Raw genomic sequence first — 26,637 nt, forward strand, 5'->3', positions numbered from 1 at the left:
GGGGACCCCCAACACACGGGCGCACTGGGGACGCCCAACACACAGGTACACTGGGGACCCCCCACACACAGGTACACTGGGGACCCCCCAACACACGGGCGCACTGGGGACCCCCCAACACACGGGCGAACTGGGGACCCCCCAACACACGGGCGAACTGGGGACCCCCCACACACAGGCACACTGGGGACCCCCCACACACAGGTACACTGGGGACCCCCCACACACAGGTACACTGGGGACCCCCCACACACAGGCATCCATGTGAACATAGAGCCCTGTTTGGATGGATCAAACCTCTAGTGGACCTCTAGCACCGCAGCAGGCCCGACTGCATACTCAGCTCCTCCGGGAATGTCCAACCGTGGCCCAGATCTCCTCTACAGCACAGTGCACGTGAATATGTTTAGAAACCTCAGTGACCACCCCCCCCCCCTCCATTAATCTCATTTTATGGTGTTTTGTTGGCATGATTGTGATTATACAACTCTTTCACCCTAGAGGGGGTTTGTGGGTATGCGGGCAGACGCACGCTGTGCCGAGGGGAGCCATGTGATGTGTGGAGAGGGAACCTCGCCATTGTCAGCCACTTTAACTCCGGGCCACGGCCGCCTGCTGAGCCTGTTACTCCTGTTGTTTCCGAGTGCTGAATGAGGTCTGATTAAACGGCCAGCCGGCGTCTGGGTCTCCCGGGGCTCCAGCGGCCACAGATGGTCATCTGTCCAAACCGCCTCGCCGTGAGTCCCAGGGAGGAGAGCTAAAGCAACACGCTATGGGCTGGCTGGGGGACAGTTCTGTCCTCGCTGAATGCGTCTTTAATGGGCCGAGTGCTTTATTGAGTCGCTGGGGGGGTAATTATGGTTTCCTTTTGTGAAAGGAGGTGAGAGTGCTTCATGCTCTGTGAGGGCACGACACACAAAAATAGACTCCATTAGCACTGAAATGCCTTATTGTTCTTCAAAAGCTGTGAAGGTGATTGTTGTCGACGGCTGGCGGTGGGCTGGGTTGTGCTGTGATTTCGCTCATCGGTGGCATCTCTAAGCAGCCAGTCAGCGTCTGCATACATCAGCAGTAATCACCTCCCCAGGCTGTGAACCGTTGTGCTACTCTGGCCACTCTTGTGAGGTGTCTCTGCACGGTTGTGTGCACACGTGTTTGTGTGTGAGTGTGTGTGTGTGGGGGGGGTTGATGCGTGGGTTTGTGCAGGCTCATCTCTTCATATTTTTTCTCATCACTGTTCAACTGTGCCGAGCAGGAAGCCAGTGTAAAGGAAGAAAGGCAAACCGCCCTGATGCTGACTGTGGCTCGGTGGAACGGTTGCCGTTCAACACGTTTCACTTCCCGAAAGCCACGTTTCTTCTTAACGGTCCGTGTTCAGCGCAGAGAACTTTCTAACGTACAGAAGGTGAGGCACACAGAAGAACTGCTCTGTTCCTACTGCTAACAGCCTCTCTGTTCCATCGTTTGGGATTCGACTCTTAGCAGCTGCCCTGCACGACTTCCCATTCATTTCACGGAGTTGCACGTAAGACTGAAATTCACTTTTTCTGGTGAGCTGAAATGGAAGCGAGCAGAGTTTTCCTCAGCTGTAAATAAAATGCTTCAACTGGAAAGTGAGACACGTGACTAAGATCTCAGCCCTCCACGTGCTGTGAACACAGAATACTGAAGATAAAATGAATGGACTACACGTGAGACGATCAGCAGACCAGATCATCTCCTCCCTCCTGACTCATTCCATTAGCCAGTGAAGAGAATGCATCCTTCAAATGAAACTAGCCCGTTCTGGCCCCCTGATATGCCTCGTACGTCACGTGGCACGGCTGAGATTCAACCCCAAACCCGAGCTGTAGAGAGTTCACTTCTGACCCTGTGTGCCACTCACAGGAGTCGTGTGAATACCGAGACCGCTCAGGAGGCAGAAGTGAACCGACGGAAAAGCTCCGGTTACGAACAGGAGGAAGGAACGGACGTCACTCCCATTAACGTCCTGTAGCTCCATAGTCTAAATGACCACATTACACACATCACATCACTTGGTATACTTACTGTGTAGTTCATTCAACACAGACATGCTATCAATCAAAATCTCTTTGTATCTATCATCGACTGGCTGAAATTAATCCCATTTGAATGAAATAAACTGGCCTTGATGGCTATTGACAAAGCTGTTATCCAATACTTTATAAAGGTACCAGTGCAAATGGGATTTCTGTGTTTTCACCCCTAAGTAATTTGTTCTCCAAAAGGCAACAGCCCAAATATATATATATATATATATATATATATATATATATATATATATATATATATATATATATATATATAATATAGATAATATTAGGTCAGACGTCACTCACCCTGCACTATGTAAAGACTCTCAGTCACAGAGATGTACCGTCAATCAAAATCTCGGAAGCATAGACTGACGTGGTGGTATCACACGCGCTGGTCTTGATTTGTGCTTTTGATACTGCACAACAAGGAACTGCTGGACCAGGCTGTGATATGTTCCTCCTGTTTCTTCTAAATGAACAGCTGAGGTATTTTTAGAGCTAAATCCTTTATTGACTGACTGGGATTGAACCAATTTGAGTCAAACAAACTGGCGTTTGAAAGGGAGGTCGGCTAACTCCTGATGGGTATTGATCAGACACTTTCAAAATGTACCAGTCAAAATAGATTTTTTAAAGGTTTCCTCAAGGCTAAATATTTTGTCCAAAAGGCAGCAGTCGCACAGATTGTTAGGTGGTAGATGAAGTCAGTCAACCTGCTCTGTGCAAGTGGGGTGTTAGATTAAAGTCATCAGCGATGATAAACTGCAGAACTGACCTTCGCACTTGAGCGTGTCTGAGGCCTTTGATTAGCTCCAGTTAAAGGAAGTTCACTATTCTTCTTTAGGAAAGTGCTTTGGTGTTGGGGTTAAGTGATCGTGTTTTTGCATCTGGGCACTAGAGGGCGATATGGAGCACAGCTGTCTGACGACCATGGTGGGAGTTTGCACTGCTCTTCACAGAAGGCCACGGGAACATTTTGTGGAGTTTGTTTCAGTACATACGATCCTCATGAATTCGTTGCAACCTTGAAGCACAAGTAAACACAACTTCGCTAAATTCGGTTTAATTTCCGCTATATGTTACGGTGCTTTCAGCAACAGCCATTGTCTCAAAGTCGCTTTAGAAGGGTTCAGGTCAAGAACGCAGATGAGCAAACCAAGATCAAGGCATGAACAAGATACAACTGGCAAGCTAGACATAAGGAAAGAATGATAGAGCACACGCAAATGATCTTGGGTGGAGCAGACCCAAGTTACTCTGGGTGGAGCAGATTCAACCTGGGCTGCTTTGGACTAAACCAGATCATATAAACAAGAATAATTTGAAGCACTTTGTAGTGGACATTATTTGTTTGGATCACTATTATAGCCAGTGGTGTCCAGGTCGAGTTTGTCTGCTAAATTCCAGACAGTAATGGAGTAACAGGTTGGAGTGACTGGTTGAGTGGGTACAGATGGAGGAACTTCCACTGGCACAGTGCTGCTGCTACGGCCAAAATCTAGAAAGATTCTTAACTTCTAGACCACTAAAATAGGCTGTCAGCCAGGTAACCCAGCAAGGGCGGAGCCCTGACATCACCATGGAGATTTGTTCACTCACCTGTCTGACACGAAAAGCATGACAATTGCAGCAAGGCAGTAACAATGAATCGCCAATGGGGCTGAAATAGCTGATCCTGGATCAGTGAACGGCCACTTCCAGACACATAACCAGCACAGTGAGAATGTTCTCAGTGAAGCCGACGGCTCAGGTAATTGGTGTGAGCATGGTGAGTCTCTCTCCACCTTCAATTGTTAAATGAGGGGTCTTCTGTTAAATCTCTTCAAGGACTTGATCCGTTGGGCAGAAAAATTGTGTTACCCTGAAACAGGCCGCTCAGATAAAATGGACTCAATTTCATCCAAATTCATCTGACATGCAACACAACTGTATATACAGTATACCTATTTTCACAAACTAGCAGGCCCCCCTTGGGTTTGTGTGTGTGTGTGTGTGTGTGTGTGTGGGTGTTTATACATAATTGTCCTCTCCTCTGTCAGAGCCCAGAGATCAGCATATCACCCCCAGTACCAGCCACCAAAATGCCCTGTGCCACCACGGTTGCCATGGTTACTCTGCTGACCAGCAGAGCAACTACTGAAGGAGATTTGCTCAGACTACACTGAGAGAGAGAGAGAGAGAGAGAGACAGACAGAGACAGAGACAGTGTGTTTCATCATTTTTGTTAATCCCAGACTTCAATCAATTGTGAGTTGCTAAATTGGCCTCTAATCAGTTCTATTGACCTTTGCCATGATTGCATGGTGTGATCCATGGATTCAGTCCAGTCTGGACTAAAGTGCAAAGCCCTAGAGCTGGACAAGGTCTAAACCAATCTAATGTTCCTCTTCACACACACAGACAGCAGGTTCATCATCCTAACATAATGACTTTCTATCCCAGACTGGGACTGAAGATTATTCAACACCATTCACACATGTGAACTGTAATCTCTCACTAATCTCTCACTAATCTCTCTTTGAGAACGACAGCTCTTCACCATGGTGTTGCATGATGTGTTAAAGAGGTCTAAAAGGCTGGAGGCTCTTCCTCGCTCCATAGCAGCAGTCAAGAGCGACTTTGAGTCTAGATTACAACCAGTGTTCCTCCAAGGGGCCTTCAGGACATGTTCAGAACATGTTTCGGTCCCTATTCAAGACATGTTCAAGACATGTTCAGGACATGTTCAGGTCCCTGTTCAGGACATGTTCAGGGCATGTTCAGGTCCCTGTTCAAGACATGTTCAGGGCATGTTCAGGTCCTTGTTCAGGGCATGTTCAGGTCCTTGTTCAGGACATGTTCAGGGCATGTTCAGGTCCTTGTTCAGGACATGATCAGAACTCGGTTTCTCTCTGTAATGGACATCTGTTTTCATGCAAAGTACAGTTTATTAGAGTCTGCTGCATGAGAACGCTGAAGCCAGTCATGGAGAACTGGGATGTCCTCAAAGCCCCTGTCATGTTCAACGTCTCAGCATACTCCTGCAGTAATGCACATGCTTTGATTTGAAGAGCTTTTGATCTTTGCAAATTTTTCAACAGGTCAACCATTTGAAATGGATGCTGGCTGTCGAGTGTCTCTGAGCATGATTTCACCCACACAAAAAGCTACTTTGTGTGTTAAAATGCTGTTTGAACTTTCCATGTTATCCGTGTTGTCTCAACGTTGTATCATGGCAAACTTCACTAGAGAGTAGTTTGTCCAGAGTGAATCATGGGTGTTGAGAATAGGAGTAAGAGAACCTTGTGGTAAGAGAAAACATAGTGACCAATGAAGATGATGGTGACGTTGTCCATGACATTCAAAGGGCTCTGTCCATTACGGGGAATTAATGAAGCAGCAGGTTTTCACTGTTTATCACAGTGGATAGGGGAGTGGACAAGTGTTTATCACAGTGGATAGGGGAGTGGACAAGTGTTTATCACAGTGGATAGGGGAGTGGACAAGTGTTTATCACAGTGGATAGGGGAGTGGACAAGTGTTTATCACAGTGGATATGGGAGTGGACAAGTGTTTATCACAGTGGATAGGGGAGTGGTCAAGTGTTTATCACAGTGGATAGGGGAGTGGACAAGTGTTTATCACAGTGGATAGGGGAGTGGTCAAGTGTTTATCACAGTGGATAGGGGAGTGGACAAATGGTTTGTCTACCCTCCACAGTAAATGGGGGTGTTTGTTTATCAGTGGTGTGTTAACCCTCCACATTAAATGGGGGTGTTTGTTTATCAGTGGTGTCCAGTCATCAGAACTGTATTTCATTAACCAACATGTGCTGGTGAGTTCACTACTGACCTGAACTACTCATCACAGATGGATTAGTGTGACACAGAGAAGTAAGAGCTGATTGAGCCCATAAGCCTCAAGCCACACACACACACACACACACACACACACGCTGGAATATGCTGAAGATGCTAATCTGAGATATGGATTGAGCAGAATCTGCAGAGTAGTAATCTATGAGACTAGTGAATGGGTCGGGGATCAGAGTCCTGACAGACCGTCTGGGGATCAGTGGATCTGTCTGTCTGTTCCTTTTTCTTTCTCCCATTGATTTCTGTTTGTCTCATCGATCTCTATTTGTTGTTTGTATCTCTGTCTCTGCCTCCCTATCTGTCTGTCTCTCTCTGTCTAATTATCTGTATATCTGTCTGCCTCATAGAGTCGCTGTTTCGTTATTCCGGCTGTTTACAAATGTTCGTGAATGCCAGTCACTGTTACCTGGCAACATCTTCGAGGACTACTTCAGACACATTCTGTTTGTTCATTCATTTGTTTGGGTATTTATGACATTTCTGCCGTGTGAGGCAGCACCAGTGGATACGTGAGTGTGTGGACACGGGCAGTGCTCTGCAGACCCGCCGTCCTCTGGACGGATGCTCACACACATCACCGGTGTTCTCCAGCTTGTTGATCCTGAGCTGCTGTAAACCCACAGTTATAATTCGAAAGGCGAAGAACACGTGGGTTACTGTATCCTGGCTGGCCCAGCTGCCTGTTTTTGAGGCCTGTTTTAATATGGCGTTGAGAAGATCCGGCGCTGTTCAGTAGCGCTGTTCGGGTTGGCGTCTGCTGATGCAGCTCGAAGGAGTTGGTCACCCGTGGCTGCGCAGTCATGCCTTCACACAGACCAGACTGAGAGCAAACACTTCTGATTGCTCTCTGAAGATTAACTTATAGAGCTGCGACTCCCCTTATCTGTCTCTCTCTCTGTCTCTCTGTCTGTCTGTCTGTCTTAAATTGTCTCTCACTGTCAGTTTCATTCTGTTCACTTTGATTTGTAAGTCTTTCTGGTTATCTGAACACTCCTCCCAGCTCTATGTCTGATTATCTATATGTGTCTGTCTCTCTCCATCAGCCGGTCACGACTTCAGTCTGAATGGAATAGTGCACCCCCCCGCCCCTTTTGCGTTTCATTTTATATCCTGTCAGGGTATCCATGGCAACAGAGAGCATCATGGAGCTGTGTGTGTGTTTGAGAGAGAGAGAGAGAGAGAGAGAGAGAGAGATGATGATGAGAGAGTGATGGTCATCTTTTTTAATGTCTGCTGCTCATGGCTGTATCTCTATCTTTCCCATTCACTTATTCACGACTCTCATTGACAGTAATGCTCCCCCCAACACTCACGACACACACGTATTTTTTTGGGTTGCTGTCCAGAGTCTGTGGTCCAGTGCTGGTCAAGATTACAGTTAACCTTGATGCAAGCTGTTCAATCTGCACAGAAGCTCCTCTCAGACACACACACACACACACACACACACACACATTGAACCATTGAACAGGTGGTGATTAGCGTCAGGTGTTTTATGGAGCTGTACAAAAAAACAGATAACAGATCAGGAAATAATCTGGTGTGAGTGTGATGGAGCATCAAGGAGGTGTGTGTGTGTGTGTGTGTGTGTGTGTGCTTGTGTGTGTGCTTGATTGGGGAGAGGTTGAGTGTGAGAATTAGTGTCAGGAATGATATTAGCCGTGTGGCTCCTCAGAAGGCCATTGAGAGCAGGAAGTGCTGTACTGTGTTGTGGGTATGCTGGCACGTGATTGGCAGCCCACTATCTGAAGCTCCGCCTCTCGTGCTTACAGCATCAAGTGTTAATCAGTCATGGAGAGTTCTAGAATGTCCTCTGGAGGAGTGCTTGTGCAGACCTCGCCCGTCAGACAGCCGACACTGGTGAACAAACATTATCAGGGGATCGGGGCTGTCTCTGTTCACAATACTCCAGCACTAAGCTAGGTAGTTTATTACCCCACTGCTAATATCCCAGTTGACACTGACCTTTAGCAAGCGTACTCTGACGTGTGAGAGCCATCACGGTTGTTTGAACGAGGTCGCCCGAGGCGATGTAATGTTCAGTGGTGTCGTGTGTACGAAAACCAGCTGCTATTCTAGAACACCCTGTGCAGAATGTTCTGGGGAAGGGTGGGTGGACACACAACCCTGAGGTGGAGGCTTTAACCCGGGATGCAAAGCCCAGGATGGCCATGGGTGGTGGTGCCGGAGCCCACGCGTAAAGACAGTTCAGCACGGTGGTGTCCTGTCGCGTGGAGCATGTTCGGAACGCCCTGGAGCGGTTTGGCCTGTCTGACACCGGTGCCGGCTGGGTGATGGTGGTGGTTTAAGTGAAGCTGATCTGAGATCAGGTTTGGCCTTGTCTTTTATAGCATGTCGCATGATGATTTAGATGGGAGCAGCTGATTCTACACCAACATATTAAAGGTCTGGTGTGTAGTTTGGCTTCTTAACACTGCTGTCCTTGCTTGAAAGGAAAGCAGGAAGGTGCAGAAAGTGAGGTGTATAGCATAATTCACAGTGCTGAGTTCACTTTTAAAGTGCTGGTTTGTGTCCCATTGGATACTGAACACAAGGTGTTAAATTCTGCTATTCTATGATACAATCACCAGTAGGACAGAGCGAGTTTCACCTTCAGATGTGTCTCAAATGATCTTAATACTTTCAGTAGTTATAATCTTAGTATCATTCATCGTAATATCAATGGCGTAACACTAATAATTACAATGATCTTAAACTATGATATAGTCTGTGTACAAATCTGTTAAAAAGAAATTCTATATACTTCACCCAAATCCCCCTGATGCTCATCCTAATACTGCCCATAATAAGGTTGGGGAGTATGACAGTATTTTGGAATATCACAGTATTTACCAATGGTGGCGGAGGCCGAGAAGGGCAAAAGAAATTTACATTTTATGATGATACAAAATTTATGATGATACAAAATTAGAAAAGTACAATCAATCTAATTTTACAATTACATTTTACAGTCATCTGTAGGCTACTGAAATAAATTTACAAGTGGTGAGTCTGACTGAAAGGGCGGGTACAACACACTGCTAAGCTTTGTGTCAGTCAAACTAATAGAGTTTGGGGCAGGGAGTAAAGCTAAACCTTATTTTGTGGAACTCATTTTAGCCAGGTTTCATGCTTTTGTTTTTCTTGAGAAGTCGTTGGAGTTAGCCAGCTTTGGAGTTTAATGAAAGTAGTGTTAATAAAAGAAAATAGACTATAAAACACTAACATCTACACAAAACTTACTTTCATTAACATTTTCATGTTAAAACTTCCAAATGTTAATGAAAGTAGCAAGCTAGCATTTATAACACATTTACATTGCCATTTCCAAGTAGTTTAAATGTTGACAGAGTCTTCTCTTGTAACACTAGCATGTTTGTTTACATGTGGCCGATAATTAGGGCTACTACGCTAGCATAACTGAAATGTCTCAAGGACATGCTATCTCTCATTATTCTTCAAACCCATGGCGCTGACATGTTGGTATTTAAATAGACCCCATTTCAGATCATCGGGCGGAGCTCAAAAAAGGCCAGGGGTTCAGGGCTTAAAGTAGGTGGACACCAGTACACAGAGAGGTGAGGTTTAATAGGGGCATTAACAGAAATAAATTCGGCAGACCGGGACAGGGTAAAATTTCTAACATACATACAAGGACTAGATTTACGGGAACGACGTGACATAATGGAACATGGACAAGGCGAAACCCAAAGAAGAAAGCAAGCCAAGTACAACATGAACCCAAACTAGAATAATTAAAGACACAACTGTAACATTTATTGCCAATCCAGCTAGTAGTATGATGTTAGTAGTTGCTGGATCAACAACATATAGAATTGTATCTGTTACACCTGGATCTAATGGGACATGCTACAGGCATCCCAGGTTGCAAAAGTAGATTTCAGGGAGGTTACCCCCCCCCCCCCCCCCCCCCCCGGTAAGTAAGTGAAAGTTGTTGAGTTTGCGGCGAATGTAAGTTGTTGAGCGGAGAACAGGCCAATCAGAACCCCCTCTCTCTCCTTCCCACTCGCGATTAGAGAAAAAAATAGCCTGTCATCCTGTGTGCGCGTTTGTGTGGGTCACTCGTTCTGAATTCCGGGAGATTATATGTGACTCGCGGGTGTCAGGGAGACACTACCGAAATGCGGGAGACTTGGGATGTCTGATGTTACCATGAGGGTATGTCCATTAAAACATACAGGAGAGGGACCAGATTCCCAGCTTCTTTTATTTGAAGCCACACATCCACAGCAGATCCAGTCAGGAAGGAGGAGGGTTAGAACAACTGTGAACTGAACTATTGGATTAGACAATACAGGATACACATAGTGCATTCAAGAGGTCTGTTCCACACAGGAAAGATAGTTTGCACTACCTCTACAAATATGGGATGCACCATAGACATACAGTGGTCGGTACAATGGAGGAACAGGGAAGAAATGAATACAACCAATATTATTAAACACTTAAGAAAACACAGTTACCACCCCCACCTCACTTTCTGGAGCAAGAGCTTCTGGGATTTGGAGCAAATGTTGAGTTCCATCACCACCTCTTCTGGAGTTTATTCTGGAGAGCCCAGGGAGCAGGAGAATACAACAAACCAGGTAAAAGCAGGGAGCATACGAATAAACTGAACACGAACTAGGAAGAGAATTAACAGGCCACAGAATAAAACTAGACAGAAGCTACAGAGACAACTAGACCAGGATGGTAAAACCAACATAAAGCAAAACTTGGGAACACACAAAACCAGCGAATAGCAGAAGGAAGTACATCGGACTAGGAACAGGAGATGTGTAACACTGACTAGCGACTGGGCGGTAAGAACACTGGGTATACATCGAAAAACCAGGAAACTAAACGTCCCCCCACACTACACACCACAATCACCCAATACTCACCTTAATCCCCCAATATTCACCCTAATCCTCTCATGCTCACCCTAATCCTCCCTAAACTCACCCAAAATTCCCCACCTCACCAAACTCACCATAACCTTCTCATACCCTAATACTCCTCCATACTCACCCACAGCTGCACCTCAGTGCTTCAGCCTGCTGTGCTGTGCTGTTCTGGGCGATGCGTTTGTGTGCAGGGCTGAGGCAGCAGCCGCCCCCCCGGGGCCCGTGGCCTGGCCCTGCTGTTTGGCACAGAGGCCCCTCGGCTGGGGCTGCCGCCTTCACTCGCATTTGAATCCTTCTGAGTTAAATGGAGAGAAGTCCTCCAGAGAGGAATGTCAACTGGATGAGGGCTACACTGCTGAGACAAGCAAGGCAGAAAATTATTTGTGTGTGTTGTGTGTGTGTGCGCGCGCGCTTTTGTGTGCGCCTGTGATCATGCAACACTAAGATTGTATGTAATCACTTCCCAGGTTGGAGCTTAGAGCACTGCTTTTTATTCAATTTTTATTGCTGAAACACACATCTCTCATACACACACACACATCCCACTTATACCCACACAAATAAAAATTCTCTAATACTCACACAACCCCGTCCACTGATATTTACCCAATTCCTCCCATACTCACCCTTAACCCCTCATACTCACCCTAATACCCCCATATACACCCTAATACCCCCATACTCACCCTTAACCCCTCATACTCACCCTAATACCCCCATATTCACCCTAATCCCCCCCATACCCAATCTAATCCCCCTGTAATACCCCAATAGTTATACTAATCCTGCTCATACTTATTCTAATACCCTGCATACCCTAATCTCTTCCATACTCACCCTAATACCCCCATATTCACCCTAATGCCCCAATACCCAACCTAATCCCCCTGTAATACACCAATAGTCATCCTAATCCTGCTCATGCTCATTCTAATACCCTGCATACCCTAATCTCCCCCATACTCACCCTAGTACCCCTATACTCACCCTAATCCCCCCAATAATCACCTTAATCCCTTCATATTCACCCAAATCCTCCCCCATATCCCCCAAAATAAACTCTGTACGATGGTGGATTGTCCAGGGGCAGGTCTGGGTGTAGACAGTTCGGTTAGGAGCTGCTGACCATCTCGAGGGGACTGTCTACATAAGGTAGGAGAAATGCAATAATTTATCTGTGAGATTTCAAATACATGACCATGAATGGTCATTCAAATGCTCTCTGAGGAATTACAGCTCCAACTGCCGCGACTCGAAGAGGATTGTCCCAGACAGAGCTGTGTTTACAGTTGTGATGGTGCGACGTTCCTGGATGAGGAGTTTAAGTATTGCCGGAGGGAGCAGGGTGGAGTGACGGGTGGAGAGGTTTCATAGAGTATGTTTGGATATCGAAGGTTCTTTCTCAATGTAGTTGTGAAACATGAACTTTTGCAAGTGTGCGTGTCTGTGTGAGCAAGAGAGAGAGAAAGGAATAAATACAAGGGACAGTGTTTGGTGATAAGACTAGACTGCAACATTGTAAACATTGTAGCCATGTAAATGCTGTCTGCAGTAGCAAAAAAAGTCAGCACAGACCTTAACGCACTTCACACAATGCTCAGCCTACATTGGTATCACACTCGGAATGGGGTCAAAGTTCATAGTGTGGATTCCTTTCACAGTCCATAAAGAGATATATGAATTTAATTTATGAACTTTGATTTGTAGTGTTTTCACATTGTGTGTCTTGCCTGATGGCTGTAGGCTGAGGAGAAATGGGGTGTGTTCCACTAGACATGTCTGATGGCTGGGGAGAGACGGTGTGTTCCACTAGTCATGTCTGATGGATGAGAAGAGACGTGGGCAGTCATGGCCTGGCGGTTAGGGAACTGGTCTTGTGACCGGAGGGTCGTGGGTTCGATGGCCATGACTGAGGTTCCCCTGAGCAAGGCCCTTAACCCTCAGTTGCTCACTTGTTTAAAAATGAGATAAAATGTAAGTCGTTCTGGATAAGGGCGTCTGCCAAATGCCATAAAATGTAAATGTAAATGTTCCGCTAATAATGTCTGATGGTTGGGGATACATGGTGTGTTCTAAATGGTGCTTGCAGTCGGTGTTTCTGTCTTAGCCCCCCTGTACAAGGATGTGCATGATGATACTTGTGCGTTTGTAATTAGCAGACACTAGCAACACATGTGGCTGTGCTGGAAGAGTGACCCACCCACATCATCATGCCCCGCCCTCCTCCATAAACCCCGCCCCTTCTCTCATCCCTCTCACCCCGCACGTGTCCCCCCTCCCGTGAGGAGACCCCCATCGCTCCCTCCAGCACATGAATAAATGCATCCGGAAAGGCCGGCCCCTCTAAGTGCCCTGTTTGGGTTGCCATGGCAACGGGGGGCGCAGGCGTAGCCGGATTAATTTGTGGAGGCCGGGTGGGGTTAGGCTGCCCGCTGGAGACGCACACATTCTCACACGATCTGTAAAATCAGCGCGCTACACATTACAGTTGATGAAGCTTATTAGGGCTGATACACTGAAGGACAGCTGTGAAGAACTCCAGATCAGACCCCAGGAGGAGCACAGGGAAGATATCAGACCCTCCCTCAGGTCTGATAAACCTTTTATGCCCAGTAAATTCACAGTAAACTCGGTCTACATGTAGGTAGCACAAATTCACGAACGATAAATTAATATTGAAACAATATGGCCAAACTCCTTTAATAAGAAGAAACGTAATATTAGGAGTAAGTGAAAGGAATCAAAATGAAAGTTTTCTTGGCTTTTTCATGTCTTGCTCTTTTGTTTCAATCGAATTGGGTCAGAACATCTCTAAACTCAAAGCTCGAGTTCCTCCCTGTTTAGACGCAGCCGAATCAGACACTGTGGTAGTGAACTTGTCGGTCTGATCAATCTGCTTTCTGATACGTTGCTTGATCCTCATGATCACAATATACTACATACCCAATGAGACGTCTTGTAAGGACACGTCTAATCTCTGAGTAGAATTGTACATGCAGTTACAGGAGATCTGGATTTAAGTGACAGAAATCTATTATTTAGTCATATTAGTCTGCCCCTCAAAAGAGCCAATCAGCCTTATACTAGATTGCCCCTAAACCCAGCCAATCACATGTCTGTGTTGTGCTAGAGCAGCGTTGTGTACTTACCCTTTTCCTCCAATTGTGCTGAGCCTTGGTGGATCCCTTCCTGTCTGGTCAGGTCTGTTTGGGTGATCGATCAACGTGGCTGTGTTGTGGGAATGGGGCACTGGAGCCCTTTTGCACTGGTTAATGACTATAGCTCAAATAGTGGAAATGACTACAGCTCAAGTAGGGGAAATGACTACAGCTCAAATAGGAGAAATGACTACAGCTCAAATAGGAGAAATGACTACAGCTCAAGTAGGGAAAATGACTACAGCTCAAGTAGGGGAAATGACTACAGCTCAAATAGGAGAAATGACTGCAGCTCAAGTAGGGGAAATGACTACAGCTCAAATAGGAGAAATGACTATAGCTCAAGTAGGAGAAATGACTACAGCTCAAATAGGAGAAATGACTACAGCTCAAATAAGGGAAATCACTACAGCTCAAATAGGAGAAATGACTACAGCTCAAGTAGGGGAAATGACTACAGCTCAAATAGGGGAAAACATACATCAGTACAAAAATGAAAAAAGGAAACAACAGGACAAAAAAACAACAAATCAGAACAAGAACATCTTGCTGTTGTGCTACCTTCTGCCTGTGGCAATCATTTGTGCTGAGTTTAACTGGTGTGTTTGTGGTCCAGCCACTCACCAATTCTTCAATGAGGTAGAAATGATGAAAAGAGCACAAACTGAGAACAACCTCAAAGCGCAGACAGACGGCTGTGATGGTGGTGCTATTTCTTACGTGTGTTTTTGACTGGCATTACAGTAATATTTCAGTGCCCCTTTGAAACTGTAATTTATGATGACCCCAGAACAGTGCTGAAGTGTAAATCTCAGACTGAAGCTGGAATACTCACTGCCCTTTTGTGGCTGTCTGTCTCTGAATCAGTGCCATCTACAAAAACGATTCTTTAGATGTGTGTGCATGCATGCTTGGATGATGTCGATCTCCTCACTGGTGTGTTTTGTATCTGCAGGATTGATGACACACAATACCATGAGACAACAGTAATGCCATGGCTACAGAAGAGTCACGAGATGCAAGACTGCACTGATCATATCAGAGTCTGGACCCACCAGCAGAGGTAAGCACCCTTCCCCTAAACTCCTCCCTATAATGTGAGATATACACTCATCCCCTATACACCTATCTATAGAGTAAAATATACACTCATCCCCTAAACACCTATCTATAGAATAAGATACACACTCATCCCCTAAACATCTATATCTATAGTGTAAGATACACACTCATCCCCTAAACACCTATCTATAGAGTAAAATATACACTCATCCCCTAAACACTTATCTATAGAATAAAATACACCTATCTATAGTGTAAGATACACACTCATCCCCTAAACACCTATCTATAGAGTAAAATATACACTCATCCCCTAAACACTTATCTATAGAATAAAATACACCTATCTATAGGGTGAGATGCACACTTGTCCCATAAACACCTATCTATAGTGTGAAATACATACTCATCCACTAAACACCTATCTATAGTGTGAGATACAAATTTGGCCCATAAATACCTCATTGTATTGAGATATAAACTCATCCCCTAAACACCTATCTATAGAGTAAAATACACACTCATCCCCTAAACACCTATCTAGAGAGTAAAATATACACTCATCCCCTAAACACCTATCTATAGTGTGAGATACACACTCATCCCCTAAACACCTATCTATAGTGTGAGATACACACTCATCCCCTAAACACCTATATATCTATAGTGTGAGATACACACTCATCCCCTAAACACCTATCCATAATGTGAGATACACACCCATCCCCTAAACACCTATATCTATAGTGTGAGATACACACTCATCCCCTAAACACCTATCCATAATGTGAGATACACACTCATCCCCTAAACACCTATCTATAGTGTGAGATGCACACTCATCCCCTAAACACCTATCCATAATGTGAGATACACACCCATCCCCTAAACACCTATCTATAGTGTGAGATGCACACTCATCCCCTAAACACCTATCCATAATGTGAGATACACACCCATCCCCTAAACACCTATCTATAGTGTGAGATACACTCATCCCCTAAACACCTATCCATAATGTGAGATACACACTCATCCCCTAAACACCTATCTATAGTGTGAGATACACACTCATCCCCTAAACACCTATCCATAATGTGAGATACACACCCATCCCCTAAATACACTTATCTATAGTGTGAGATACACACTCATCCCCTAAACACCTATCTATAGTGTGAGATACACACTCATCCCCTAAACACCTATCTATAGTGTGAGATACACACTCATCCCCTAAACACCTATCTATAGTGTGAGATACACACTCATTCCCTAAACACCTATCTATAGTGTGAGATACACACATGTCCCCTATATGCTAAATAAATAATGGACTTTATGACGTGATTTATCATGTGATTTATGTCTCAAGGCCATGTGTTGTGAGATGTTTGCTCTTATCCATTGCTGCTTTTATCCATAGAACAGTGAACGCCTGTTGGTTTGATTTGTTTTCCACCGGCTAACAAGGGCCAACGGCAGGCTTCTTTTGTTTTTGTTTTTATTCTTTGTAAACTGAATATGTAGTGAAGAGATCATTACTCATTATAAACAACAGCAAGTAACTGGGGGGACAGACTGTGTCTGAATGGAAGGGAGGACTCAGAAGACAAACGTGCCTTGTCACTATGGAGACGTGGGCTTGTGTCAAACAGACTGTAGTCTCTCAGGTACGTAGACCATGGCAGCTGTCTTGCCTTGCGAGTTTGTCCTTGAAGTTTAAGACAGAGTTTCCGTTCACAGTGAGCGACTGTGATCCAGTAATTCAGGAGTGCCTACGTTTGCTTTTATAAATAAATCAGGGAAAAGAAAGAACAGCTTGATGTTCCCTGGAAACGCTGGTGTACTCATAAATAACCTCATCACGCTCTCTTCTAACCGGGCGAGTGAAATAGAGAACAAGACCCAAAACATTTAAGGTGAAACACTCCCAAAATGTTGAATTAGGCCAGCGTCTCCCAGAGAGAGCGTTGAATACACCCACCCTGAGGGCTGTAGTCTGATGTGAAGGAGGGCATAGACAGGGGTGGGTAACAGCTCCCGCCTGCAAACACACGCGGGAACAAACCACTCGCAGGTGGAAATGGTCCTAATTGAAGGCGAATGCTGAAAGACGCGTGATTAGTGCTCTGGGGGTCACCCAGGGTCACTCGCATGGCCGCCTCTCGGTGAGAATGGGCCGTTCGTCCCGGTCCGCCTCACAGAGCATGTCGTGTTGGAGGGTTTGGACTTTAATTGGACTCTGCGGGGACAGAGTGGGGGAAAAAAGGACAGGCACCACTGGTGTTTAATCAGCGTTCCACTCAGTGAACTTCGAACTTAGATCTATTTCACAGCTGCTGTTATTAACCTAAAGATAAAGAGCATATTGTGAACACACTGCTTCGCGGCAGACTGTGGCCTAACCCAGTCATCAGTGCTGTAGGGTTAGACTGCACGTCAGCAACCACGTAACCATAGCGAATCCACGAAGGGTCCAGGTGGAGCAGAGCTTGAGCGGAGCCCCGCCCACAGCACCCACGTCAGCTCTGCCCCAGACACCTGACCTAGGTCATGACTACCTGACTCTCTGAGGCAGGGGCCCCATATGGAGGAAGGTTAAGGATCTGCAACTATCATGATGACAACATTAGGTCCATTTTTTTCATTGTGGCCCAGCGAACTGCTGGCAGCTGATGTCATGTTGCCCAGAGTTGGATGATGCTCTGAGCTACCATTGAAGGGCAATATCTCAGTGGGCTCCAGAGTGCCCTACAGGCAGAGTGCCCTACAGGCAAGCCCAAGTGCCCAGCTTGTCCACATATGCCTTTTCTGTAGGATCTGGTTATTGTTTTATATTTCAGATGCAGATGCGCCATAAATTTTGAGTGTGTGTGTGTATAAGCATATTGCTGCAAGCATGTTAAAGTTCATGAAACATTATTTGGCTTTCGGTTTATTAAAGCAGTTATCTGCTAACGCAGCTAATTGCTCAAGTACATTTGAATTGGACCGGGGCTACTCAGCCTCTGATCGAATCCCATCCAGTTCTACCAGACCTTCTGGCTAAAGCTCTGATTGGTGATAGGGTTCTGATTTTGACTGCTCTGGTCTGTGCCTGGCAAAGATGAAGCCTGATCTTCTGCTGGGCCTTTCCATCATCAGAGCTGAATCTCCACCCGACTCCACCCAGCTCCACCCGACTCCACCCAGCTCATGCCCAGACCAGGACGGTTCTATGAGGCGGAGGTGGTGTCGGGAGGCATAGCGGGCCCCCAATGCCAAACACAGAACACACCCCACCACACGGACTACAGAAGGAAAATAGAATATCTTTATTAAAATGCCCCCAAAGAAGCCAACACTGACGAGTTATTTACGTGAAGTTATTTATTATTTACGTGAAGTTTTCACCAAATAAAGTAGATTCTCAGAGGGAAAGAGCGCTACAGACTACCAAACGGAAAAACAACAGGAAGTGACAGGATCATGACATCTTTATTTCTTTATGCGTTTAACTGACCATCAGTGTTTTGAAGATTAACAGAAGATTTAACATAGGTTTAACAGCAAAGACATTGCATACATTTAAAGGTGACAGAAGAGAATGTTAAGGATCTGGTGAACAGGTATGCAGCATTCAAAACAAAAGTTAAAAAGTTGTCATAAAATGGTAAATCAAGATTGGTTTGTGTGATTAAGGCCACTGTGGAAGTGGTGTCATGAGGTGTTTTGGAGACCAAAGAGAGAAGGCTAGACCCCAACTCAAATCCTTTAGGTTTTCAAAGAAGGTTTTTTTTAAACAATGCATGAATTAAAATCTTGTCCAGCTGTCTGTTTTCAATGCATGTCCCTCCGTCAGATCTAATTTCTATTTTTCAGAGTGTTCTGTATGTGTAGTAATGAAAATCCTCGGAGTGGAGAGTCAGATGTCTACAGGTTGCTGGTCTGTGACTGTGTGGGGGGGGGGGGGGGGGGGTTGTCAGGTCATCTTCCAGTGAAAGGCTAGTCTGGTGTTTGTAGGGAATGTGCGATTGTCATGGTGTAAGAATGAAGCGCTGGGCTGTTGCTGTCTGATTGTGTGTGTATGGAGTCATAGGTTCAGGCCCAGCTCCTGCTGGAGGGTGTGTGTGTGTGTGTGTGTGTGTGTGTGTGTGTGTGTGTGTGTGTATAGGGTAGTATGTTCAGGCCCAGCTCCTGCTGAAGGGTGTGTGTGTGTGTGGGTTACCGTGCTGGTTGTGTGTGTATATGGGGAGGTATATTCAGGCCCAGCTCCTGTGCGATGCGTGCTTGAACTGATGCTTGCTGTAATAGTATCTTAAAGTCCCTCACTCTCCTGTGAACACTCGCCCTCTCTGAGTTGAGCTTCCTCCTAACCACCTGTGCATCAAACACACGGCCTACGGGAAACAGAGGAACAGACAACAAACACAAGATTTTTTTTACAAAAATAAAGAAAGAAAGGTACAGACATCTGGAACACCTTCAACACTCTTAAAGTCCGTAAGACATCCCCAGAGTTCAACACTCCTTCACACACAAACGCACAGTAAGAGAAGCTACAGCGTCTGTGCTGTGTGTCCAAGCCGGTCTGGTCCGGCTTTCCGCCCCTGGGTGTGTGTGTGTGCCTTGGTGGCCCATCCCCCTGCCTGTGGCCCGGTTCTGGAGGCAGACGTCGCCTGCTGGGTCGGTTCAGACTCTGGCTGTGATCAGCATCTCACTACGCTCTGAGAAAGACACTGTGGATGTCTGTCCGCCAAACCTTGCTCCAGCAACAGTCCTGACTCTGATACGATTTAGCACACCTAAATGTGTGTGTGTGTGTGTGTGTGTGTGTGTGTGTGTGTGTGTGTGTGTGTGTGTGTATATGTGTGTATATGTGTGTGTGTATATGTGTGTGTGTGTGTGTGTGTGTGTTTCATCTGTTCATGTCACTGGCTCCAGGTGCCGCGAGGCAGTGTGAACATGAAGCAATTTTCTTTCAAAGTCACCTTTTCCTCGTCTCACTTTCTCTCTTTTTTATCCTCTCTGTCTGTCTTTAGTCGAACGCAAGTGAAAGCAGATAGAAACCCCCCCTCTCTGAGCACCCGCCGGGCGTTCAGCTGTGGGGAAGGTCAGGGGTCAGAGGTCGGACACAAAGCCTCTCCATGACGTATCGGTATGAACGTGAAGAAGGCTGCACAGCTCCTCAGGTCCCCCGTTCACGTCCTTCGTCTCTCCTCTCTCCTGTTCTCCCCACGCAAACATCCCTCCTCTGGTGGCTCTCCCCTGGAGGCGGGGAGGAGGTGCTCTCTCGCTCCCCGCCCGGGTGTGTGAGGCACCGGGTCAGAGGTCACGGGGTCATTTGGTGGTGGTAGTGTTAGGGCTGGCGGTAGGGGGTTGGGGCGGGGGCACAGCCTCGTTTTTGGTCGCCATGCCGTTTTTCGTCATCTCCTCCACGTACTGGCGAACGGCCCGAGACACGGCATCCTCCACGAGACGCTTGCTCAGACTCACCAGCTCTTCATCATCGAGCTCTGGACCACGCTTAGCACCTACACATGCACATATACAGCCGTCACACACACACACACACACACACACACACACACACACACACACACACACACACACACACACACAAACCTGTGACCTACGAACAACACCCTTTGCTTAGCACAGCTAACAGAAGCTAAATGCATGGGTGCAACACGCAGGGGCGTTCTCCAGGGTTCAGGGTTCACGCGGTTTACAGCAGCAGGCTCGCGGACTTAAACAAAATGTGGGGAGAAATCGACCATACACCAACTTTCCAGGCTTGTACTTTTATAAGTGTATTTCACTTCTTCTGTTTTTGCAGTTTTCTGTGTTCTCTTCAGTTTTTTTAACGATGCTAATGATGCTAACAATGCCAACAATGCTATCGATGCTAACAATGCTTACCATGCTAATGATGGTCATGATGCTAACGTAACGGAAGCTTATAATCAGCAGTTAGCCTACAAACCGCATGGATCTAATGAGGTTCCCAGCTCCAGATTTTAGGTAAGACCTGTGAAAGATCCATTGAAGATCTGTGGGAATGTTTAACTGCTGCCTTTATCTCTTCTGAAGTGCCTTGAACAAGTCATAAAATATTTTGTGGACTCACAACAAACTATTCCTACATAGTCCTAGAAGTCCTACATACATGGTAATTTATGTATGCTTTCATCAATAACTTCAGGCATATCTGTACAGGATGTTCACACGTTCTAGGAATTTGTATGTGTCTTGAATAAGCAAGTATTTTAACTTTTAAACTTAAATTGAACTTTTTGGATATTAGCAGGTTTTAGGATAATATAATCCTAAACTGGGATTAACTGTGGCATGAACTGTAAGGGTCTTTCAGCAGAGGGACTGCTCTCTGGCCATAGTTCCACTTCAACAACTCCTTTGTCTATTCGCAGGGACAAATAAACCACAAATCCCAGAATTCCAAAGGCCAGGCCTAATCGGCCTCAGGAACAACAGATCCATACTGATAGCGGTGAGGCACATGGACATGGAGAACTAGCCCTGAGTGTGTGCGTGTGTGTGTGTGTGTGTGTGTTTGGAAAGAAGGGAGCTGTTGGAAAGAGGAACGTACTTGTCCGTGCAGTGCGTGATTTGATCTGCACAAGATCTGCAAGACAAATAAAACCTTTTGAACATCTACAACTGTGGTCAAGACTACAGTGAGTTAAAGAACCAGATCCCCTGATCAGAGCCTGGGCCCCACTCACAATCACGTTCTCCAATCAACTCCCAGTCCTTATATCTCAACATTCACAAAGAAGTAGTAGGGAACTCCTACAAATAAACATATATATCATGCCATAATTCAGAACCTTCTTTTGATAATTTAAGCATAACTGGCGGGTGATTTTGTATTTAATGCCTTATTGGTGTGATCCATTACTAAACAACATCATAAACACTTGCTGATTAATTCACACATTCTTAAATCTTTTGAACATTGGTTTTGATCTTTTTGATTTTTGATGATTGATTTGAGGCGAATTTCTGGATGATTTCAAGTAAATCATTTGAGCACTTTGTATCATGGTGCTGATTAGGAAGTATAAATTTTTGATGCTATTGGAACACTTGAAGGGGCTCTGCTGGTGTGTCTCAGAGCGTTCTGGGCTCAGCACACGCTCTCTGCTGGTGTGTACTGGAGCACTCTGGGATCAGCACACGCTCTCTGCTGGTGTGTACTGGAGCACTCTGGGATCAGCACACACGCTCTGCTGGTGTGTACTGGAGCACTCTGGGATCAGCACACACGCTCTGCTGGTGTGTACTGGAGCACTCTGGGATCAGCACACGCTCTCTGCTGGTGTGTACTGGAGCACTCTGGGCTCAGCACACGCACTCTGCTCCTGTGTCCAAGTCCAGAAGCTCAGGGCAGGACGTCAGGGAAATGGAACAAAAGCAAAACAGGAACTCCAGATACAGAAATGGTTTTATGCAACCCAAGTACAACAAAACAACATGCAGCTGACAGGAAGGCAGCCAAGTCACTTCATCCTTTATTACCCAAATCTCTTCCTTAATACACACACACACACACACACACACACACACACACACACACACACAGTTCCAAACACTCCCACACTGAGGCACATTTAGAGAGAATGTATTTATTTTTACCTCTCTCATACATACATACAAACATACCCCACTCTAAAGTCATGCATACCCACACACACAAACACACCCACACGCATTTCTGAATACCTCACCATCCTTGAACTACGTGAGCTGCGCCTGTTGCTTTACAAGTAGCAGTTAAGTTACATAACTTTATGAAGGTTATAAACACTGCTCATCCATCTCTCCCTCCCTCCCTCTCTCCCTCTCTCTCTCTCCCTCCCCCCACCACATATCCCTGCCATGAGAGTGCAGAGGGCTGTAGATGCCCCACACCTCAATACCTCCAGCCTCTGAGCTCTGAGGTTCACTCCCTCACACCCAACATCTCCAACCACCCTGGGCAGGAACTCGCTCTGCTCCTCTGAGACGCCATCACGGCTCGTCAGAAACGCTCTCCGCTATCTGATTTCATTAGCATTCGAGATGCTTTGCAGTTGTGCTGACCTCACGAAGTCAGAGTTAAGCAATTCTGTTTACAAACGGTGATTAGGATGTCCAAACCGGGCCCGGTTATTGACTACGCCCCTAGAGTCTGTATCTGGAGCTGAATATGAACGTTTGAACAAGGCAGATAAACTGTAGCCCAGATTTACAGCAGACGAGGTCAGAGGATCACCTACTGTTGTTTTAAAAGTGCTTAGAGGACCATAAACACAAAGGGGGCTCCGCCCTCTACAATCCCTGAAACTCCAATGCCGTAGGCAGGCCACTCTAGAAATGAACCGGATGCTTCAGACAAGTTAGCGCCGCGTGTATGAGCGTCGTGTTTGAGTAAGAATTTCCTGAGAAAGCTCTTAAGCCTCGTTAAGGAAAATCCTGTTAACTCCCTCATCATATGCGGGTTAGCTGGGATAAAAGCAAATACATAATCAAACGCATCTGTTGAAATATACATTCACGCTAATATCAGTGACCACTCAGTCTTCATGGGTTATAGAGCTGGGAAGACAGAAAGATCCTCTCCCTGTCAATCTCTCACTACCTACACACTCCAGTCAATACAAAGGACCCATGTCTGCAGTGTTTTAGGTTAGGTCAGTGTGTGTCCTCTAAACACCAGAAATAGCCCTTGCTGAATCGCAGCTCCTGGACACCCCCTTACAGGCAGCTCGCTACTAATAAACCACAACAACAACTCAGTAACAGCACAATACACCTCCGGAAGTGGGCCAAACCTTCAGAAGCGAACCAAAAACAAAATCCATACTCATCTCAACTCTCTGTCATTGTTATGATTACAGGACACCTCTTGAGCGGATACACTGTTTCATAGCCCTGCAGAGAGTTTACTGCCCTGCACAGGTTTGGTCTAACCCTGGTCTAAGCCTGCTCCTGTAGATCTACCACCCTGTAGAGTTTAGGTCTAACGCTGTTCTTGGAGATCTACCACCCTGTAGAGTTTAGGTCTAACCCTGTTCCTGTAGATCTACCACCCTGTAGAGTTTAGGTCTAACCCTGCTCCTGTAGATCTACTGCCCTGTAGAGTTTAGGTCTAACCCTGTTCCTAGAGATCTACCACCCTGTAGAGTTTAGGTCTAACCCTGCTCCTGTAGATCTACCACCCTGTAGAGTTTAGGTCTAACCCTGTTCCTGTAGATCTACCACCCTGTAGAGTTTAGGTCTAACCCTGCTCCTGTAGATCTACCACCCTGTAGAGTTTAGGTCTAACCCTGTTCCTGTAGATCTACCACCCTGTAGAGTTTAGGTCTAACCCTGCTCCTGTAGATCTACTGCCCTGTAGAGTTTAGGTCTAACCCTGTTCCTAGAGATCTACCACCCTGTAGAGTTTAGGTCTAACCCTGCTCCTGTAGATCTACCACCCTGTAGAGTTTAGGTCTAACCCTGCTCCTGTAGATCTACCACCCTGTAGAGTTTAGGTCTAACCCTGCTCCTGTAGATCTACCACCCTGTAGAGTTTAGGTCTAACCCTGCTCCTGTAGATCTACCACCCTGTAGAGTTTAGGTCTAACCCTGTTCCTGTAGATCTACCACCCTGTAGAGTTTAGGTCTAACCCTGCTCCTGTAGATCTACTGCCCTGTAGAGTTTAGGTCTAACCCTGTTCCTAGAGATCTACCACCCTGTAGAGTTTAGGTCTAACCCTGCTCCTGTAGATCTACCACCCTGTAGAGTTTAGGTCTAACCCTGCTCCTGTAGATCTACTGTCCTGTAGAGTTTAGGTCTAACCCTGCTCCTGTAGATCTACCACCCTGTAGAGTTTAGGTCTAACCCTGCTCCTGTAGATCTACCACCCTGTAGAGTTTAGGTCTAACCCTGCTCCTGTAGATCTACCACCCTGTAGAGTTTAGGTCTAACCCTGTTCCTGGGGATCTACCTGCACATCCAGCTTCTTATTACAATAGAACGTCCTGTTTACCATGCAAACAAATAGTGTCATCCTGGACTGTCGTGAATTGTGCATGTGTGTAAGAGAGGTCCTTGTGTGTATGTGTGTATGTGTAAGAGAGGTCCTTGTGTGTATGTGTGTATGTGCATGTGTGTAAGAGAGGTCCTTGTGTGTATGTGTGTATGTGTAAGAGAGGTCCTTGTGTGTATGTGTGTATGTGCATGTGTGTAAGAGAGGTCCTTGTGTGTATGTGTGTATGTGTGTAAGAGAGGTCCTTGTGTGTATGTGTGTAAGAGGTCCTTGTGTGTATGTGTGTATGTGTAAGAGAGGTCCTTGTGTGTATGTGTGTATGTGCATGTGTGTAAGAGAGGTCCTTGTGTGTATGTGTGTAAGAGAGGTCCTTGTGTGTATGTGTGTATGTGTAAGAGAGGTCCTTGTGTGTATGTGCATTTGTGTAAGAGAGGTCCTTGTGTGTATGTGTGTATGTGTGTAAGAGAGGTCCTTGTGTATGTGTGCATGTGTGTAAGAGAGGTTCTTGTGTGTATGTGTGTATGTGTGTAAGAGAGGTCCTTGTGTGTATGTGTGTATGTGCATTTGTGTAAGAGAGGTCCTTGTGTGTATGTGCATGTGTGTAAGAGAGGTCCTTGTGTGTATGTGCATGTGTGTAAGAGAGGTCCTTGTGTGTATGTGTGTATGTGTGTAAGAGAGGTCCATGTGTGTATGTGTGTAAGAGAGGTCCTTGTGTGTATGTGTGTATGTGTGTAAGAGAGGTCCTTGTGTGTATGTGTGTAAGAGAGGTCCTTGTGTGTATGTGTGTATGTGCATGTGTGTAAGAGAGGTCCTTGTGTGTATGTGCATGTGTGTAAGAGAGGTCCTTGTGTGTATGTGTGTATGTGCATGTGTGTAAGAGAGGTCCTTGTGTGTATGTGTGTAAGAGAGGTCCATGTGTGTATGTGTGTAAGAGAGGTCCTTGTGTGTATGTGTGTAAGAGAGGTCCATGTGTGTATGTATGTAAGAGAGGTCCTTGTGTGTATGTGTGTATGTGCATGTGTTTAAGAGAGGTCCTTGTGTGTATGTGCATGTGTGTAAGAGAGGTCCTTGTGTGTATGTGCATTTGTGTAAGAGAGGTCCTTGTGTGTATGTGTGTATGTGTGTAAGAGAGGTCCTTGTGTGTATGTGTGTATGTGTGTAAGAGAGGTCCTTGTGTGTATGTGTGTAAGAGAGGTCCTTGTGTGTATGTGTGTATGTGTGTAAGAGAGGTCCTTGTGTGTATGTGTGTATGTGTGCATGTGTGTAAGAGAGGTCCTTGTGTGTATGTGTGTGTGTGTGTGTAAGAGAGGTCCTTGTGTGTATGTGTGCATGTGTGTAAGAGAGGTCCTTGTGTGTATGTGTGTATGTGTGTAAGAGAGGTCCTTGTGTGTATGTGTGTATGTGCATGTGTGTAAGAGAGGTCCTTGTGTGTATGTGTGTATGTGCATGTGTGTAAGAGAGGTCCTTGTGTGTATGTGTGTATGTGCATGTGTGTAAGAGAGGTCCTTGTGTGTATGTGTGTATGTGTAAGAGAGGTCCTTGAGTGTATGTGTGTATGTGCATGTGTGTAAAAGAGGTCC

The 26,637-nt window shown here is 45.8% G+C and overlaps 1 protein-coding gene across 3 annotated transcripts in view; it reads right to left on the reverse strand.

Moving 5' to 3' along the window:
- Positions 1 to 18,499: 18,499 nt before the first annotated feature.
- The window catches only part of akap7 (A kinase (PRKA) anchor protein 7), a 33,790-nt gene continuing 25,652 nt past the window's right edge, over positions 18,500 to 26,637 (reverse strand). The window contains exons 8-9 of one of the 3 annotated variants that reach the window (XM_077016580.1): positions 21,631 to 21,666; positions 19,280 to 20,554 (exon numbers count right to left, since the gene is read on the reverse strand). In XM_077016580.1, coding sequence (XP_076872695.1) covers positions 20,361 to 20,554; positions 21,631 to 21,666 — 230 coding nt within the window. In that variant the 3' untranslated portion in view covers positions 19,280 to 20,360. Of the gene's footprint in view, positions 20,555 to 21,630; positions 21,667 to 26,637 lie in introns of all 3 variants that reach the window. The other 2 variants (XM_077016582.1, XM_077016581.1) reach the window with 2 other exon arrangements.

Source organism: Brachyhypopomus gauderio, chromosome 9 (assembly GCF_052324685.1).
Source record: "Brachyhypopomus gauderio isolate BG-103 chromosome 9, BGAUD_0.2, whole genome shotgun sequence".
In the NCBI taxonomy this organism is placed as follows: domain Eukaryota; kingdom Metazoa; phylum Chordata; class Actinopteri; order Gymnotiformes; family Hypopomidae; genus Brachyhypopomus; species Brachyhypopomus gauderio.